The 21,552-nt window shown below is 34.8% G+C and overlaps 1 protein-coding gene across 1 annotated transcript; it reads left to right on the top strand.

The window, feature by feature from the left end:
• Nucleotides 1-660: 660 nt before the first annotated feature.
• On the top strand, nucleotides 661-21,105 carry ABCB7 (ATP-binding cassette sub- B member 7, mitochondrial). The gene is made up of 11 exons (XM_051216956.1): nucleotides 661-799; nucleotides 861-1,331; nucleotides 2,453-2,687; nucleotides 4,628-4,896; nucleotides 8,867-9,043; nucleotides 10,036-10,431; nucleotides 15,193-15,339; nucleotides 16,409-16,585; nucleotides 17,192-17,335; nucleotides 18,615-18,746; nucleotides 20,436-21,105. Exons 2-11 carry the CDS (start codon nucleotides 1,071-1,073, stop codon nucleotides 20,727-20,729), a joined length of 2,232 nt encoding a protein of 743 aa, XP_051065589.1. The 5' UTR covers nucleotides 661-799; nucleotides 861-1,070; the 3' UTR covers nucleotides 20,730-21,105.
• Nucleotides 21,106-21,552: the final 447 nt, after the last annotated feature.

Below are 21,552 nucleotides of genomic sequence, written 5' to 3'. Positions count from 1 at the left end.
GGCTTCGATGTTGTCTGGCCAGAAGGGCATCACTTGGAACGAAGGTGGGGACAAAATCTAAAACTTAAGTACTTTGGATGTCTGTTCAGTCTTGATGAAGTATGAAGTACGATAATGAACGAGGGGAAAAATATATATCCCAAAACGCGGGGAAAAAATATCACAATGTATAAAAAATTAAGATAAGGCAATGACATATACTATCTCAAATAGGAACAGACTCGCAGTTTACGATTTGTTGTACCAGATCACGTTGGGCTCACTAGTGATGATGACACAGGTATTCAGTATTTGACAACGCTTTTACCAGTGACACCTTCTAATATAACTCGTACTCACCAAGAGAAATCAAAAGACAGAATCGAGGAGATCAGAAGTTGTATTTGACGATTGCCAATATATCGGAATTGTCTGATCTAGTCTGGCTAGCGGTTGCAGTAGATGTTGAGCACGGCGTTCCCACACGTGATCTGGTGCGGATGCATGACCGAGCGCCTTCAGCTAGGTGAGTCCACTAAAACTAATCTGGTCAGCATCCAATGTCGAAAACTTGCAGAGCTATTTATTCTGAGGATTTATTTACCGCTACAGGATTACCAATTAATCAAACCAGTCGGTTAATGCAAACTCGTGAGAAAGATATTGTATAGTGGATAGCTCACATTTCACTAGCGCAAAGTCTAAGTATTCTTAAATTCAAGGACGCAGGTGACTGACACGCTCGAAACTAGGAGAGAATATTGTCTTAATCTCACTTTCATGTTATTAGTGATTGTTATCGTTTGCCTTCGTTTTTAATGTAAATCAGTTTTATGTTCTTAATGAGTCTTCGGCTCTTTTTTCCTCTTGTTCTCCTCCAGATAATCTAACTGCTCCTAACATTCCCCCAACACACAAGGTATCTTCAGGCTAGACGCAAACCTACCAAAAATTGGACGTTACAACTGTATCTCGCGTGAGGACTTCTTAAGTCTAAAAACCACTAGGTAACGTGGATTTACTAGATGGCTTTGTGAAATGAGTGTCACACGGCATTTTCATATGGATATTATATCTTTTTCTGATTTGTAATGATCAACGGAACTCCGAAAATACTGGCTACTACTCATAAATGTGTATTCAGAAGTACTTCATTCCCCCAACTCTTAGCCAGTAAGTCAGTATGCGGAGTGTTTTCCAGTACATTTCATAATGTAAATGGCAGGCAAAAACTCCTTTACAAACCTGTTGATTTACTTCATTTTCACCCAACTGGAGCTTTAACTCTGAGATTGCAACACTCTCATGGTCCTTCAGATAATTTATCAAATCCAGCTTTGGAACAAAAAGCAGTAAGTTAAATCATGAAATTCCCACCAATTTAGTGTTGCTTTCTTGTGTAGTCGAATGAGTACTCGGAAAATTTATATGACTGTTTCATCATACTTAAAAAACTTCGTTAGCATAACTTTTATGAACAATGGCTATATTTATGAGATTGCTATGGGATTAACACGTCATAAGTATTTTTAGTCTACTTTCATGAAATATCCTTGTTTAATTCTATTTTGGCGTCAGTTTGTTTCATTGGTATTTGAAAGCTTAGTCATGCTTGTGTAAATCGTTCAAAACTATGGAAGCACAGTAACAAATTGTAGATTATAATATCTATTAAGTATTCTGTTCGCGTTCATAATTATGTATTGTACCCATTGTATGGAAAGCAAACCATTTGACCTAACTAGTGAGTAAGTTTTCAGTTCTCATCTACTCCATTAGGTTTGTAAGCAACCAAATATTGTTTCCTCTCTTAATGCGATGACTGTCTGTACCAATAGGTGTGTCTGTGTCTTAACGATGAACATATCTTCCAATAGAAAAGGTTGGTAGCTCGAAACACTTGGATTTTAGCGGCTCGGTTTCATATCGAAACCCGGATTAACATAATTTAATTTTGTCAGCTGTTTATTCTGGAACAGTGCAAGCTTATTAACTGTCAACCACAAAGTTTCGAGTTCAGTGAGTAATAATTTCAAGAGATATACCTCACAAAAATCTCAATAGAGATTCACTGTTTTTATGTTCAATCAGACGTTATACTTATCCACTACCCATTCATCCATTGTCTCCGTTTTCACTAATATCTTTTTCCTTTTGTGATATTGTGTGGTGTAAACCAGAACATTGTCATGTAAGCTTCTAGGCTATCTCATATTTTGAGATTTTGGGTCCAGAACATTGTTTTGTGTTAAAAGACATCCTAAGGTTAAATATACTACACTACTTTACATTTCAATCAACCTATTTGACGAAATACCAACCGTTACATTGATTAAAATACGGGCTAGCTATCAGTTACTACGTAAGTTCTGTTTATTTCTATCGTTTTTTCTGAAGTGAGACTAATCAATTTTCAGCTTTTTGTTCTTGCAATTAAATCCGATTAATTTGTTTGCATTCTAATTTCATTTAGATTTTATCTGACTGGACTATTATTAGACGACTTCTAAAATATGTTTGGCCACAGGATAGGCCGGAAATCCGTTTGCGTGTAGTCGCGGCTATGTTGTTGTTATTATCTTCCAAATTTGTTAATGTTTTGGTCCCATTCGTTTTCAAAATTGCAGTTGACTGTTTGTCAGGAGAAACTCCACTACTATTAGGTGATACAAGTCCTAGTGTGGCAGCTACAACTATTTTAATTTCGTGTAAGAAATTTATTTCGTGTTTATTGGTAAGACTATGAATTTCAAACGGTATACTTAACCAACATATCTTTTGTAAGGAACAGAAAGTGAATGTATTTGCATCATATGTATACTCAATAATTGGCATGTCCAATAACAAATACGCTTGATTTGAATGAAAGAGTCACCACCTTCCCAAATTTTTTATGCATATTTTCTGAAGACTGCAAAATTATTGTCATTAACACAGCCTTGTATTCTACAAGAAACTAGTACATTATTTATTAACAGTAATTTTTGTCAATACAAGTTTAGCATTAAAGGAATTCTCATAGTATTATTCTAACTCAAGTTGCTTAAATGCTATGTTCATGCTTTCACGATAATAATATTCAGACAGTTTCTGCTTTAATTGATTTTACTGCCATCCTTATCAGTGTGCTTGTTTTAGAAAGCTGCACTCATTTGTTCAGCCATAGCTACTATGTATCAAGCATAAACTCATTATAATTCAGAACAATATGCTGGAGACAATAAGTAAAAGTACTTTGGCGATTTCTTACTATTTAATTAGCAGGTTTTGATACAGTTTCGTTGTCAATAATCTAGATATTGAAAATCTTATTATCTTTCCTCCCCACTTTTGGTATTATTTGTCTCGCTTTATGTTATGTTAACTAGTTTACAAAATTAACGCAATCGTATAAGTAAATAAGCAATCAAGTGTGTGTAAAATGTGCAATTATATGTCCAGAATTGATTATTCGAGTGAAAACGAAGTGACCAATATGCCTAGAGTTGCGCGCTTGGTTATCATTTAATTTGCTGGTCTTATATACAGTCTAAATGGGTGAATGAGATTACTTGAACTCTTTTATTCATTTTTTCATGTTGTAATGATCCGGACGGTATTCATAATCGATACAGAGCCTGGGATAAATGTCGGTTTGGCTAAGTTGTTTTACCACGAGAGCAGGACAAGATGTAGTTACATACAACTATGTATAGTCAGTTTGTAATGTGACTACCTCCTTGTTAAGTGCAATGAGATTAAGGGTATGTTTATAACATGTAGTTGTAGACAGTATTTACTTTCGTGAATACTATAAGTAAGCCCAAACATTAACGATCTATAGGAAACGTAACACAGCACAAATCTCTATCGACCCAGAATTGGCATTGATGTCATTGATAATGGAACGAATACTAGGAATAAGAAATACAGTTTAAAAACAAGGAACGAATTCGCGAAATAAGGAATATCAGTTCATATTAAAGATAAGATTCTAATGATAGACAAAGAATGGATGTATCTGTTTCATTGTGCCCTATCACCCTTAATAGATTGTAATTACCTAGATCTATTCACTTCTTTTATTTACAAAATAATTTACTGAAAATGCTTTGATCTGAAATCAACTTGTAGTTACGAATCCCATCACTTGTTTGCCTCTTTCTTTCATAAGTTTGTCTGGTAGCTTCATGTCTTATGTGAATTTCTTGTAATACTGAAAATAAGGGCAACTTAAAGTGATGCATATCTCCGAATTAAAAGCACTTGTGGTGACGTAGTTCTTATTTATTCAGTATGACTAGTGTGTCTTATTACTCTTCAACGTTTTATATAACACCGGCTGGTCAGTTCACTTAAATTCACTTACGGTAAATAATTGTAACGACGGCTTTATGGTAAAGAGGCGTGCCAGATTTTCAACTATGGAAGCACAGATTGGAATGCCACTTCACTCGTGTCGGTTTAACTTCTCGTTATGGTGTTACTACCTGTCTAGTAAAAAGTCTTATTCAGAACATAGTGCAAAATACTTGTAGTTACATCGAGTACATAAAGATAGTTTGTCCCAAATTCTAAATTCATTACTATTTACGACCGTTTCTAGTTCGTCCTTTTTATTCCTATTTATAATCCTTTCAACCTATCTTCTGTTTTTTTTTATTCACAGATGGTTTGTTCAGAGCTACTGCTTCTGGTTTAAATGAATTACGTACTGCAGTTTTTGCTAAAGCCGCTCTTTCTTCAATTCGAGAAGTCGGAGTTCAAGTATTTCGACATATGCACAATCTTGACTTAAGTTATCATCTTGGAAGAAGAACTGGAGCATTAGGTAAAGCAATTGATCGTGGCGCTAGGGGAATAAATTTTATATTGACTGCTATGGTTTTCAATTTATTTCCTACTACATTTGAAGTTGCTGTTGTAACAGGGATTTTGGTAAGATTGTATCTTATTTCTCGTTTTTACTTAAAAGTAAATGTTTTCTGTGCTTTTATTATAGAAAAGTTTGTACTTCTTAATAAATTATCAACAAAATAATGTTTTTGCCGAAATGTTTGCTGTTTACTCTTAGTGGTTTCTGTGAAATCAAGAGTAAACTAATTAATGGTTATTACATTCATGAATTAAAGCTCATCTTTGGAATTGTGAATTCTGTGCAAGTTTTCTTAACTGATTCTCAAGGTTATATTACGTAATGTTATAAATGATTGTTTTGCAACCAGTTTAACTGTAATCAATTTTTCAGTATTCAAAAGACAGTTATCGTTATGACTTTATGTCCGGCTTTTATCATGTGATTTACCCACCAATCAAAATACAACTTATACAATCTTAGCACTATACCAAACCAGTGACGTTCGACCGGTATGAGCAGCCTAGCGTCCTTATTGGTCCTATGTCCGCCTAGCCCGTCCACTTGAGTCCAGAACACAATACCAGCTTCTGCAATATGAATCGAATTGTTTATTTCAGACATACTCGGTTTATATATCAACCAGACAGACCATAACGTACCATAAGCGTGGGAGGCAGTAGTCAATAAAATGAACATAGCTTAAGAACCGTAAATCGTACAGTAATAAATTATAGGTCAAGATAAAGCTTATAATAAGAGGAATATAAATATACATAATCCAATTATTGAATAGTTATACAATAAGAATATTTATAGAATATTAGTCCATTAATAGTCCTCGGAAGTTACCCGTAATTTAATCTTCACTGGGATATAACAGTCATGTAGTATTTGTTTTACTGAAACAAATTTCTAGTTAACTTATCATATGTCAAGCATAATGAAATTCATTTTATTTTATTTTATTTTATTTGAACACATATATATTGGTACAGGAGTGCGCCACACAATTTCAGTTCATTAATTGCGTGTGGGCTGCGATACCGCCCGGGTGCCCAGACCGAAGCAGGTGGTTATCTTAGGGGGCCACACCCCGAGCCTTTGACCTAAAGGTCTAACGCACAAGGCAGTGGAGCATCGTAAGGAGATGCAGTTCCATGGTAGCCGGTGACCGAAAATTGGTTCATACGCTATTTGTTCCCGCAGGATACTGGTGCCCATGTGCACCATAGATTTGGAATCCGGTTAAAGCGCCGGACATTCGCTTTTCGTCCTCTCATTTTCGTAAACAACAGTAATGCCACGAGAAGGCAGTGAGTAGGACTTCCCTGGCAGAGGCTGTATACGCGCGGCCGTGTGAGAGTATTTCGAGAGGAAGGGCGAACACACCCCGCTCTCGGCCATACCAGGGCATTTGGGGGCAAATTCATACTGTAGATAAATTTCACCGTTAAAAATTTCCCATCATTGGCTTCATATCTTGTAAAATATTTCGGTGTTGTATATGCTAAATACTTTTGATTAATTTTGATATTTCTATTGCATTAAATGGTTAGTTATGCAACCTTTGACTGCGAAAAATTTTATTTTCAGTTTTATCGATAAACAAAACTAATTATTAATTGACTTTTGACAACTATATAGTTTAGTGTTTGACGTTTTGTGCATTGTACAATATTAACATTTAAGCTCACATTATTTATTTGTAAATTATTGAAGCTTATACCATTTTTAAGTGTGTAGCGATGACTCGATATTTGAAGCATTCAAATCTCAGTCACTAAGTCACAGGTTTTAATCTTACTCCACTTATGTCGATTCCAACAATCACGTGGTATAATCAGCCCTCACACAATTAGAATATAGCTCGAAGTAAAGTAGGTAAATATGTACTTGATGCTGAGCAAGTGCCTAATAAATTCGTTCACTCGTCTTACTCCTTACTGAATAATCTAAAATTAGGATAATCCATTGAAACATATCTTTCAAGCCAATATATCAGCCCTTATGAACGAAAAAATGAGATGAAAGATTACATGACATTTTGTAGGTAGTTCAAAGACTTTCACTCATGATTTACCTATATAGTGAAGTATAGATTATTGAGAACAATAACTTTATGGCTATCTGATTGGAGAGTGTTATTAATTTTTCTTCGTACATTTCAAGATTAGTTTTATGATGTCATGTAATTTTCAGTCATACGATCTAGTGCATTATTACTTATATCTTTAATGGTAGATTGGTTTAAAAAAATAGTAAAGCAATTTTCTCAAATCCCTGGCTCAGTAGAAAATATGAATTGATGGAAAACAGTAACTTGTCACTGGAAATTTCATGTTTGTCATTAAAAGTCAACTCAACTGTATTATTATTATTTAAACACAAATATTGGTACAAAGGAACGAAATGATGTACTTGCACCACACAATAAGAAAGTGATATTGTAAAGGGATAGGGAAAGGAACGTGAGTATAATAAACTTTAAGAAACAATAGGTAAATGAAAATGAGTGAATGGGTAAAAACGAATAGTAGTAGTTCAGTTAAGAAAAATACAACCAGAAAGAATCTTTTCAGTTAAAATTCACTTATATGAAGAAAGTGAAAGAAACTTACAGCAGCACCGTCACTGGCTTTGATTCTGAGCCCATGTCTGATAATGTTTCGAGTCACTATGTTGCGCTATCTCTAGGACCTTAACTAGGCAGTCGTGAAGGAATGACAGATGCCAGTCCTGTACAGCCTTCTTCCATACAACAGTACAGTATTATAAACTGACCACCTCTGCTTTTTACAACCAGTCCCAGCGTCGGCAAATAATGCACAATGTGGGGTTTGCTGGGATAACATTTGTAAGACATGTCCAAGGCACCGACGCCGGTGTTTCAAGATAGTGACACCAATCGAATTATCGTAGCTGTGCCCGAACATACGATGCCGCACCTCTACATTACTAACATGGTGTTGTTACTGGATGTCATCGATCCTTCGGAGACATTCGCACAACATCCCCAACTCGGAGAGGTTACGTTTCACATGTACAGAGAAGGACTACGCTCACTAATGCATGTAAATCAACTCGTTAATACACTCCGACCATTAGGTTTCTTAGTCTTCATACAAACCTTCCAAGCAATCAGTTTTTTGTTACACCACGACAAACAATCGTTACTGGTTAAGGTTACACAATAATTGTGACGTATAGCTGGGGATTTTCGGTGAGGTTCATTTAGAGAGTGAGTTCAATATCATCGCCCGCATTTTTCATTCTGTGACATTATTCGTTCCTTTTGAACCACAATTTTTTCTTAAGCTTTTCATTGGAGTTGATTTGATTATCCTACCTCCACTTAATTTTCCCTCTCACTGTGAAGTTATATATATATATATATATATATGTAGCAACTATTGTATAGCCTTAACCAGTAACTCGCAACCTCTCCCAATAGTTCAAATCAACAGTTAATAGATCCATGAACTGATACTATGTCGCCCCCAGTCTTTTTCTAACCTGCACTTAGCAAGCATTTTACATTAGGTTAAGCGGTGACTACGGATGCGTAATGGTGTGGTCTTAGCCACCGACAAAAGTAATGAAGAATGAAAAGATTCAAAAGTTATCAGTATTATAAGAGAAAAGTCAGGAGAGGATTTTTTAACCGACAGGAAAGAGGAAATAAGGCTAACAATCAAATATAAAATTGTTAAAAGTTGGATTACCAAGTGTATCATTAATTTATACATTAATACATATCATTCAACACTAGACAGTATGGTACCGCTAACTACTGTTTAGTAGTTACCTGTTAACTAGCTGTGTATAAATAGATGTTTGAAAATTTTATTATGTATTTGGGTATAAAGTGTGTCTTTTAATTAATAGTCTTCTTCACGTTTTAAATTTTCGTCTTTCTATCTTATATAAAGGTAAATATCTTCAGTACTTTTTATTTATTCTGATATACGAAGGGATGAGATATGAGTCTCCACAAATTATATCTGAGTATTGCATCCTAATTCCCGCTTTTTATGTTGTTTTCTTGTTTAGTATTATAAATATGGAGTAGCGGCCAGTACAATTGCACTAAGCTGCATAGCTGCTTATACAGCATTCACATTTGCTGTTACACGTTGGCGTACTCAATTTCGTGTTCAAATGAATAAGGCAGATGGACGAGCTGCAAGTCAAGCTACTGACTCACTTATTAATTATGAAACTGTAAAAGTAAGAGTAACAATGTTTTATTTCTTTTAAATACATAGTAGATGGACATCAATTATGGTCGGAAGTCGGTCTCTATAAGGTTATTTAATACAATCACTAATTTGTTGAGTCTGCTAATAATGACTTCGCTTACGTTAATCATCCCAGTGCTACTAATATGCTAACCCTGACTGGCCCACGAAACTTGTTTCTGCCCCTAGCCTTTCTAATCAAAACAGGAACAAATCCAGCCAGTTTACTATGTTTATTTTTAACTTAAACTCACATAATAATATACATGAATCACAATACTGAAACGCACCATAAATATAAGAGCACAATCTACGGATAGCTAGGTCATTTGTAGTACAAAACTGAATAACACGTACATTAATTAACTGTAGTTTATGAATGATAAAAGATATACCGACAGTTGAATAAAAGCCTACAAGTATGGAAATACGGAAGCACCAAAAGCCTAAATATACTTAAATAAAAGTCTTCAAAGTTTCACTTTTTCGCTTATTCACCTATGTCTAATAATTTACTGTCACTTATATTTCGTTATTATTTTCTATTTCTACTGATTAAGCAAACAGTACACTCTGGTCTACAAGTTAAATCTAACTCAGTTCAACTTGGGGTGGTGAAAAACGTGTTTCGAGTGCAAACGAGCTGTGACACTCACTCACGCATTTGTGGTAACATTCATAGTCACCTTGTTCACAATCACAAGTTAAATTACCTTACTTTACAGAGATCCGTATTTAATATAAAGTGCAGTAGCTTTTGGATCAGTCGTACATTTTTTTTATTGCACCTTGAAAATTAGAACAGATATGAAAGTTACTAATGCGATGAGTTGGTGATTATTTACTCCAGTGAGAAACACTAGAGCTTTGATAAGCCCCTTTTACAATTTTCGTTCTATTTTTTGTAACCCTGCTATGGTTGATTAACAACCTATTATCTTCTCGTTACTTTTGAGAATTGCTTCCATAATTATTTTTTAGTACTTCAACAACGAAGAGCGTGAAGCAGAACTTTATGACAAACTTCAAGCTCAATACGAAGAGGCCAGTATTAGAACAACAACTAGTCTAGCTGTACTTAACTTCGGTCAGGCTGCTATATTCTCTGTTGGCTTAGCTGCTACAATGATAGCAGTTGCAAATCAAGTTACTTCCGGTATAACCGATCCAGCAACAGCTGCTCATGTTCTTCAAGCCACTGGGATAAGTAGTTTAGCTAAATCTTTAACTGTGGGAGATCTTGTTCTCGTAAACGGATTATTATTCCAACTATCGATACCATTGAATTTTTTGGGTACGGTATATCGTGAAGTACGGCAATCTTTAATTGATATGTCAACTATGTTTACACTATTAGAACTTGCTCCAACAGTTCGTGTAAGTTAGTGTATGTACTCTTTAAAAAGTAATTTGGTTAAAATTTCGATCATAATTTTCGTAATTTTCGACTTGGTATTGTTTCGTGATGAAAGTCATCTTCAAAATACATACGGCTCTGTTTAGCTTTCTTGACCTACTAGTATTCATATTCTCAATAGGAAGTAACCTCTCAATGTGGAATTTTCAGAGTTCTGATGAGAACTAGTGATATGTGAGAGTGAAATATTTTTGGCTAACTGTGATACTACTAGGTAAGGATAATGCTATTTGACTGAAGTTAAAAAACATCGGTCATTGGATAACAATTTAATAATACTTCATTGATATCATACTCTCCACAAGATCTACAAATTATTATTTCAATCACATGCACAGTCCAGAGTCATGCATTACAGAGAAGTTCTGAAGCCCATGGACCAAACAGCTTTTCAATTTTCCTTGGTCTTCAATGTAGGTATCATTGCCGAGGTTTGATTTGATAAGTTCGAATAAATTGAACATTGGGTAGATTGTTAGAAATAAATAATATATTTGTAATATCCCAATGAGCAGAAAAATTATGTTTTCTGACATTTCGTGACTTAGTGTAAGCCACTTCAGAGAATAAATAACCAAATTTGGTTATTTATTCTCTAGATTTTCAATGGTTCTTGACCTGATTTCATTTCGTAGCGAAAATTACTTTCGGAACGGAAAAAAATCTTTGCGAAGCTGTCTCACATCATTGTATGGTAATTTATATCCTAATAAGCTAGGGTTGTCTACGTTTTCAATGTTCACTAAATGTGTTGTGCCCAGTGACTGCGGTTATTTTTCTGTCTGTTTAGTGGATACATACTGCATATTTGAATGTAAATTTTATCAAGGATTTCATTCCCATCGTCCGAAGCTACTCACAATTGTCTACCATGAGCATGTTAGCGTAGTGCAGCTTAACTTTTCATATGAAAAACACAAATGCAGTAAAAGTTAGATCTCGGATTGGAAGCTCTAATGAAAATAACACTATAGAACACCCACTTACTACACTAATGGAAAAAATGGTCGAAAGTGCTGGGTACAACACACATACTGAACACTGGGAATGCTACTAACTACTTCAATTTTTCTTAATTATCATTTTATAAAGCGAATCTGAATATGTGTCAAACTTTAAAATATCAATGATGTACGTGATGTATCAGTCAGCTAGTAATATTGTGACTAGATATCACACAATTCAACATTATTAAAACTGTCATCTGCATTAACTATATGTACAAGATTAACTCAGACACAACATGGTCAATAATTTTAAAAATAGCTGTGGTAATATAATTTGGAACAAGGTAATATAGTCACTTTCTTGAACATAAGGGTACTTTTTACCAATATCGAATGTGATAAAATTTTGTTCCGGTGCTGTTTTGTTTTTGAACCTTGCATAATTATGGGAGAAACTGCTGTAGCAAACCTCTACGCATTTATTTATTTATTTATTTAAACACATAAAGATTGGTACAAGGAGGCACCAAATAGATATGAGGCACATAAATCCTTCGCTTTGTGTGAGGGCTGGAGTACTGCCCGAGTGCCCAAACCGAAACAGGTGGTTTTCTTAGGGGACCACACTCTGAGCCTTCAACCTAAAGGTCTAATCCACAAGGCAATGGAGCAACGTCAGGAGATGCAGTCTTATAGTAGTCGTTGGCCAACAATAGATTCATAAGCCATTTGTTCCTTCAGGATCCTGGAGCCCATGTACACCACTGGTTTGGAATCAGGGTTTCCCAACTCCCCTAGGTGGACCCTCTGTGTCCACCAACCTGGTTAAAATGCCGAACATTCGCTTTTCGTCCTGTTAATTTCGTAAACAACAGTAATGCCGTGAGAAGGCAGTGAGTCAGACTTCCCTGGCGGTTGTTGTATGCACGTGGCCATATCAGAGCATTTCGGGAGGGAGAGCTGACTCATCCCACTCTCCGCATTCGGGGGCATGAATTTCCTTAGAAATATGTTCAACATACTTATTTCTACATTGAGAGTCACAAGTAAGAAATAATATTTCGGTGGATCTGTTTCCTCAGCTGGGTGCTATAATCGTGGAGATTTCATTGTCTGCCTAAGCATCATGAGCACAAACTTCAACCAGAAGTGAGGTATCTGAACAAGCTGTCAGTTATATGTGGTAAAATTCTACCTGAAGTCTGTGTTGGTGATGTTGTTTAGGCAGACAATGGAATCCTCACATTTACATCACTCATCTCAGAAAAAACAATTCCACCAAAGTTATCCTCCTAAACTATAAATCTTTACTACCTAATAATTATTTAAGTGATAATGTGGTATGTGTTACTTATGTCGACAAATATAAGTAGTATGTATCACCGACTGAAAGTGGAACGCCTGGCATTCGAAGGTTGAGAAAATCGAAGAGAAGAGAACGAGAACAGAGAGTGATTGGTATTGAAACGTAGGAACAGTTAAGTCTGAGCCAATTGATGTATATTTTGCAAATGAAATATTTACTGTATGGTTCTCATATTTTACCAAGATATTCTGTAATTTTGTGTTTAAATACATTTGGTTGTCTCCGCCTCCGTCTAGGTTCACTACAACAGGACTAAGTAGTTTATCTTTCGTTTGAACAACCAGAACAAATTAACCAGAAAACAACTAACACAGATCCTCTGGCCACACTATACATGTTCAAATTAACGAGCTAGTAAACATACGCTCCTTCAAATGAAAGATGTATATAAACAGGCTTTTAAGCTTACACGAAATGTGATTTTGTTAAATACTGTGTTATTGTTTACAGTAATAAAATAGTTCTTTTCCATAAATAGAAAACAACTATCAAGTTCAAGTCATTTGTTTGATAATTTTAGACTACAATGTGTAATGATAAAACGAACCTAGTTTTTATTGATCATATTTTTTTGATCCCCTATTTTTTTTAATTTGACCTGAAATTTTTTTTAGAGAAATTCATTTTGACTATAGGGTGAAATTCATTGACATCAATATATATTCTTGAGAAGTAGCTTTTTAAGGTTAATCTGTCCTAACTAATTGGATGTTAAAATATACATCAGTTCTTTGTTTTCGATATATTCTACTCTGCTTTAATATTCAAATTTACATTGGAAATGTAGTTACATAGTTGTTTTAAACTGTAGTTTATTATGCGTTTATTCAAGGTAAAGATGTTATAAAATATGTTCGGAACCGATGTTTTAAAATGATTTCTCTTATCAGTATTTCGATGTTAGTTTTAAACTTTTTATTTCAGTTGAAATCCAATCATTACTACTTTTTAGTAGAGACTAACTGATACTTTAAACATGAAGTCGTGGTACTGTATTTTTTAATGGTAGCACGAACTCTACCTACTCTAAACTGTGTGTTAACTTTAAGTAAACAATAAAATTATGATTATTGGTTTGATTAATTTAGCCAGGTATATTGATGAATGTGTAATTCACTATTTCTATTTTCAGTTGAGATTGATAATGGTTAGCAGTGTAATCCAAGATACGCGTTATTTCCTATTTGGAACTTGTCGGCTGGATGTACCTGCATTCCAGAGTTGAGTCCTAGAGTGAGTATCAACTCTGGTCTGCAGGCACACTCATCTGACGAGTCCCAAATAGAACGAGACGTGTTTCCTGGATACTACTGCTAACCACCGTTCGTCTCTGCTTAAATTGCTTGTTACTTAATGAGGGATATGGAGGCAATCCACATAGGATGTACATATGCCAAAAGCGACTGATCAGTTGTATTTCTGAACATTAATGCAAATATCCAAACAACCATTTTTTTATGAATTAATATTTCTGTTGTTAACAAAAACATTCACTAATTGATCTTCTGTTTTCTTATTAGAAATTTAAATGTCGCAATATCTTATATTTTGGGTACTAATCAATCAGAAGGAAATTCGTCTTGTTTTTCAATAGCAGCTATGAGTATTGTCTACTTTTTCCAATTAGCTTATGATCATAGTTTGTTTTCCATCAGATTTCTTGAAAGTATTAGTTAGGATTTCACTAGCATTCAGTTCACTTCAATTTACAGAAGCGTAACAATAAAGAAATCAGAATTTTTTCACATTTTTTATTTAGTCCGCTTACTTGGCACAGGTTTATGTACTTGGCTTCGAGTCACATTCCAAGTGTTGAGGGCTAGTCAGCTACTTGCAACGTAGAACCTAGGACATTTGTACATCGGTTCAAGTTTCCCGATCAAATTAGCACAATCAGATGGAATTATCAAAACAAACCGTAAAGTAGTAGAATTGGTAACAATATCAGTAATAGTAGAAAAGATCAAGTATAGACAATATGATTCGAAAAGAATGAGTTCGTGCAATAAAAAAAAGTATAAAATTATTATAAAACTCAAGATTTAGCGGAAAACACACAGTGAATCGATCCGCGTCATTAGCACCGATTCTGAGCTCTGTCATTCAACATCTTTAACTATTACTTACGATAATCACATGAGCCTTAACCAGATTGTCTGGGCCTTACCAACATCATGGCTGAAGTCTACCAGTCAATGACCTCATTGACTGTCTTCCACATTAGTCTGATTTCTATCCACATTATTTTCGTTACCTTATGAATTGATTTTAATTTATATGGTGTTTTTTTTGTTTAATGTCATTTTGTTGTAAATCAAACAATGATCACTTGTTTTCTATGTGTTCACCGATTTAACTGCTTTATTCTTCTTCCAAACACACATGAAAATTGAATGGTATGATTATAGTCCTTACCGAATGCACCAAATATACACATTGATCGTTCTAATTCATCTGTAGAATTTCGTGATGTGAAATTCACTTACTACACTAAAGACCCTAAAGATTCTTTATTAAAACCTGGGAAGTTCATATGTGATGGATTAAGTTTTAAGGTAAGCAAGCTTATTATGATGGTGTGTTAGTTTCAATAGATAAGTAAAGTTTTTCAACAAAATTACTTTTTTTTTCATCGATATTATTTTTTCTTTGACCAGTTTTATAACTAATTTAGTTGTTATGGTAAATTTGCACGATGTTTCAAAACACAAAAAATAAAATTTAACATCTGCTGTGTTTTGAGATTGATTACGGTAAATTCAAATAATAAATGATTGGGAAATTGTTCTAATACGATATGGGATCTATGCGAATTGAATAAGTTGAACAACTACTACTACACAAAGCTTCAACCATTGTCCTTCACGTAATTCATAGAAGAGAAGTCGGGAATTCTGGAAAACGCTTAATGTTCAAATAGTTCAAAATAGTAATAGTACAATTGTATGCGTATATAACGAAAAATATGACCTTGTAATTCAATGAAAATAGTAGACTAAGAGAGTAAGCAATGAATCAGAAGTTCAGCAAAGGTCAGTTGGGTTTAATATAAATTGAAATAAGTTATCAAAGACTTTCTTACACGTCAGAACGACCATTTAACAAAAGTGACTATACAGCTTGAGGTCTTAACAATATCTCCCATGTTAATGAATAACATTTCAGTTTAGTTTATGTTATTAATTATCATCAAGTGAGTGATTTTTAAACCAATTATTAAGATTTGATGATGATGTTCACCTTTAAAGTCTATCGTATAAACTGACTGGACAGTTAGAGTTAATAGCTGTCAAGATATTCTAACCGATAGTTTCACTTCACGGTTGATTTTTTAGATGCCATTCTCACGAAAATAAACTAAAAGTCACTATCTTGACTGACCCCTCAATATTCCAATATGGTTACATCGTTCATAATTTTTATTCCCTTATTTGACTTACGCTTTTCGAATCATATTCTCCATTTTTAATATTATTAACACTAGGTTTTTCATTTTTGCTGTCTATGTTGATGACTTCATTTCCGTGTTCTAAGGTGATGCGACCAATTATGGTATATATATCCTTGCTGTCATAAAACATATAATTAAGAAATTCTTCTTTTTTGCTCGTTTCTCCTTTTAAGGTTGAACCTGGTCAACGTGTAGCTATTGTTGGTGAGAGTGGTACCGGAAAATCTACAATTGTTCGATTAGTCTACCGATTTTTTGATGTATCTAGTGGTAGTGTACTAGTCGGTGGTCAAGATGTTCGGTCAGTGAATTTAGAGAGTTTACGTCGTGCAATTGCAGTGATACCACAGGTAATTCTGTGAATAACAAATGCATACTTAAATTATTCAAGTGATTTGATTAGGTCAAACTGGTATAACATTTTATAAGAGCAGTTAAAATCTTAGCTATTGTTACTCAAGTGAATCGTTTGTTGTCAGCAAACTTTGTCTTAACGTAACTTATGTTCGTCTAATATAATTATCTGTAGTTTTAATGGTCACAATATATCATTAGGTAACTGACATTTCCGTAACTAACTTATTATCTAGTTTTAGTGTAACTGTTCCCTTTTCCCACGATATACAAAGTAGTTAATTATGTCTCACCCATCCCCATCAATCCATGCCTCCTGTTGAGTTAATGAAATTCCCGTACCTTTTCTCATAATTTGTTGACCAAAATCACTAAATGACATTCCTCAATAGTTCACTGTTCTATAAATGTCCACGATTATATCGTCATCGAAATCAGCCAAATTCAACCAGCTATCCGTCACTGTTTCATATTTCGTGCAACATCTCAAGGGCTGCTATTTTCAATCGGATTTCATATATCAAATTAAAATGTAGCTTTGCTAATTATATATGTAAGAACGCTTTATCAGTATCCATGTTCATTGTCCTGTTGTTTCATAGGATACGGTTTTGTTCCATAATACAATATTTTATAATCTCCAATACGGTAACTTGAAAGCAACTCCGGAAGAAGTTTACGAAGCCGCTCGTTTATCGAATGTAGCCAATGCAATTGAACGTATGCCACACGGATACGATACACAAGTAAGTGGAGTATTCGCTGTTTTTAAACCATATCATCAACTAGAAGTTAGTTATTTTATAAACCAGACAACCAACCCAATCTATTAAAGTACCTTAACACTACAATGCGGAACTACTGAATACTTGTGTATATTATATACCCTTCAGAAAAAGGCCCGATCGCAATTCAATTATCCCGATGGTAAAAAAGGACACAATTTTCAAAGGCGCAGTTTTGGATCTTACGTACCTCATATTAATCGTTGACATTTATCCGGTCTGAAATATAAATAAATTTTTTTTTACTAAAGCGTTAATCGTGATGATCTGATTAAGTTATGTAACGAATTTGTTCTAGTTGTTATGAAATTGTTTTGTTAACAGATTGCTGCAAGTTTATAGCATATAGATGTAACTAAGCGCTGATCAGGATCATTTATTATTATATATTGTCCAACATCTTAACGGTTAGAAGATTCACCTTCCAGCTACAAGTTAAGATACTACTCTGCTTACTTTATTTTGGATAGTCGGGTAGTAGGAAACAGCCGTGCCCCCAATAACTGACTAAATAAATTTATACTTCATAAATTCCTATTTATTAAGAATTAATACATTCAACGTACTATAGTTGAAGGTTTTTGAAGATCAGTCCTAGCTTTTAGGTTGCATTTTATCACAGTTTGATTTCAGTTGAGGTGCCATTAAATACTAGCGGACATTGGACAGCTCTATCACTGTACGTTACTCTTCAGCAATGCGAACCCACCATCCCACCAGTATTCAAATTCAAGGGTCTTCAGGTGTCACAGCAAACTGCAAACCTTTAGAACCCTTGATTTGATATCAAGCAGTTCGCAATTTGGACGACAATCGTCTAATGATATCAGAAACAAGTCACTACTGACATGTCTGAACTCTATCAATCACGTGTTCTCATTAGAACTACAGGAACATCTTGAAGCAGGTTATTACAAAGCTGACTATTATATTTATTGGAAAAGTTTTGAAGATTGTCTTTATTTTTAGCTCCTAATGATTAGGCGTTCGCCTAGAGAGCAGACGTTCCTTGGTTCTATCTCCGATTTGTTTGTTAGTGCTCAATACTGGGGAGTTTCATACTGGAACAAAACAGTTGTTCAGTACCACTTGATCTGTAGTAATACCTCAACTGGGATCAATCTCTGATGAACATGACATACATTCACTTCGAATAATTGATCAGTTGTTCGTTTATTTTGATAATATGAATATTAAACTTACATTTAATTTTATTTTTGGTTTTTCTTCGTAATCAAAGGTCGGAGAACGTGGTTTGAAATTGAGCGGTGGTGAAAAACAACGAATAGCGATTGCAAGGGCTCTACTGAAGAAAGCTTCAATTTTGGTTTATGACGAAGCAACGTCATCATTAGATTCAATCACTGAACATGTATGTTTTTATATGTTCTCAATATCGATAACAATTTATTTTTCATTATAGTCAAGGTCCCAACTAAGTGAGTACGGCCGAGAGCGGGCAGTCAGCTCTCCCTCCCGAAATGCTCTGATATGGCCACGTGCATACAACTGCCAGGGAAGTCTTACTCACTGCCTTCTCGCGGCATTACTATTGTTTACGAAATTAACAGGACGAAAAGCGAATGTTCGGCGCTTTAACCGGGTTGGGGGATACGGAGGTTCCACCTAGGGGAGTTGGGAAACCCTGATTCCAAACCAGTGGTGTACATGGGCTCCAGGATCCTGAAGGAACAAATGGCTTATGAATCTATTGTTGGCCAACGACTACTATAAGACTGCATCTCCTGACGTTGCTCCATTGCCTTGTGGATTAGACCCTTAGGATGAAGGCTCAGAGTGTGGTCCCCTAAGAAAACCACCTGTTTCGGTTTGGGCACTCGGGCAGTACTCCAGCCCTCACACAAAGCGAAGGATTTATGCGCCGCATATCTATTTGGTGCCTCCTTGTACCAATTTTTATGTGTTTGAATAATTAGTGGTTATGAGAATTGCCGTTGTACACCAGATTTTATTTGTGAACAGACAAACCTCGTAACGGCTCTGGACGTAGATCAGATTACACAGAGTTACTCTTATTTTTGTTGTATACATATTAAGTTTATATGTTACATCTGTACGAGTACTCACCGTTCATCAAATTACGCAAACTTCTCGAATTTCAAATCAATTACCATGAAGAGTAAGTGGAGGTGATGCGAAGTTTGTATTATACCTATGTACACTGATTATGTACGATTTCGTTAGCCTTACATATCGTCCCTTACTCATAGATGAAGTTCATTTTCCAGGAAATCGATCTTCGGTAAGTACTTCTTAAGAAGTTGTGTAAACAAGTTAATTCCAAAACCGTGAAAAGGTGTTTGTGAGCTCTCAGTTTATTCGAGTTAGTTTTGAAGGGGTTTCCAGGTATCACTAATAAATTAAGGCTTAGAAAAGTAAAGCGAAAGACAGTTATCATGTCAACAAATACAACCATCTATGTGTTCAAACACACGACAGAAGAGGCAAATTGGTAATTAGACAGTCTAACTCATCATAATTTTTTCGGTATGACGGAAGTCATCATTTGAGATATGTACAGTAAGAAACATACCTAGATAGTTTCCTCATTAACTACGCTGATAGTTTGTTATCGAAAATGCATTTCGTCCTTGAAATGAACCGAAGCTTAGTTGAATGCAGCTAGTACTCTAAAAGAAACAACAATCTTCACCCTAATATAATAGATCTTAAAATTCATCACTTTTCCAATTGCTAGTGCACAGTTAAATACTTAGGTCAAAACACACGATTCAAGACGACAGAACTTGATACTGAGGCTCTGCTTATGTTGTAAGTCGATCGACTTTTATTTCTTCAAGATAAAACTGCATGGTAAATCTCAGTTGCGACACTATTCCAATTCATCGTACACAGGGGCACATCGATACAGTCTATATGCGATACCTAAATGATACCTGGCTAACAACATTCTTGATAGTAGTTTATGAATCACTGACACTGTTGGTGAAAGTCAAGTAAATCGATCCTATATATATATATATATATATATATACTTTTTTTCTTTTCCCTACTAAAATAATATAAACAAATTATGTAGACTATTCTTCAACGATTAGCAGAAGTTACACCTGGAATTACATCGCTTGTAATCGCTCATCGTTTAAGCACAATAATTGATGCTGATGAAATCTTAGTCTTACGAAATGGTCGTGTATCTGAACGTGGTACGCACTCCAGTTTACTATCACAACCGGATTCATATTATAAACAACTTTGGGATCAACAACGAAGTGGAATCTTACCCACTACTATTACGAGTACTACTGATAATTGTAACAGCAATGATAATCATAAAATATCCAATTCAGGCAGTCAAGATACAAACACCTAAGGCACTACGTATAAATATAATGGTTTGAGCTCTTCTTGAATTTTGTAGTCTGTAATTTTCTCCATGCCTACACTTGTTTGATAGTTTCAGTTTTATTATTTTCTATCCATTTTACTAACTTATTCATACTTGAACAGAATTATTTTATCTTATGTGGTTTTATGTTTATGTTAGATGAATAGTTAACAAACTACGTAACGTATTTGATTTGTTTTCATGGCTGCTTGTATCACAGGATAACTTTGTAAAGAAACAGACTGTATAATACATTTTGTTACACGCACACTGTTTAATTTTTCTGCCAACTAGATCATCACAATTGATGAATATGGAACTTATTCCATTTCTCTAAACTGTAGTATAAAAAATTGATGCTTTAAATGAAATCGGCTGAAAACTCAGGACCTATCAAGTCAGTAAGACTGGTGGTCACATAGCAACTCTGAAATATAGGATTTAATTACCTTTTGGTAAGCTAATACTCGGCAAACCTATTAATTCCGTAAAATATATTCATTCAGTTAGTAAATCGACGGATTGTGCATGTGAACGTTGCCATCACTACGTTTTATCGGATCAGTGTAAAGTGTAAATTTCAATCCATTATCGTTAATCAGTATGCATGAGAACTTCCACTGCCATTGTGCTTCAGTTTTGATAAGGAAGGAAATTATGCTCTCAGCTAAGGGTTTAAATGAATATAGTATTCATTAATATAGATAGCAGTAGGCTTAGAAAATACGATATCCTGTCCAGAGAAAGATTCCATCACTTTGAATAAAATCACAGTATTAGGTGTTATATGAAATTAAGTGACGTAATT

Source organism: Schistosoma haematobium, chromosome 6 (assembly GCF_000699445.3).
Source record: "Schistosoma haematobium chromosome 6, whole genome shotgun sequence".
Lineage (NCBI taxonomy): Eukaryota > Metazoa > Platyhelminthes > Trematoda > Strigeidida > Schistosomatidae > Schistosoma > Schistosoma haematobium.
The sequence above is the reverse complement of the archived record's forward strand: the minus strand, read 5'-3'. Positions and strand labels throughout refer to the sequence as shown.

Excerpts from the sequence above, each read along its gene's own strand:
- ABCB7 (XM_051216956.1), top strand. The coding sequence starts at position 1,071 with ATGATCAACGGAACTCCGAAAATACTGGCTACTACTCATAAATGTGTA. Across the intron at positions 4,897-8,866 it reads CTGTTGTAACAGGGATTTTG|TATTATAAATATGGAGTAGC; the intron begins GTAAGATTGTAT and ends TTTCTTGTTTAG. Across the intron at positions 10,432-15,192 it reads AACTTGCTCCAACAGTTCGT|TCCTTACCGAATGCACCAAA; the intron begins GTAAGTTAGTGT and ends GTATGATTATAG.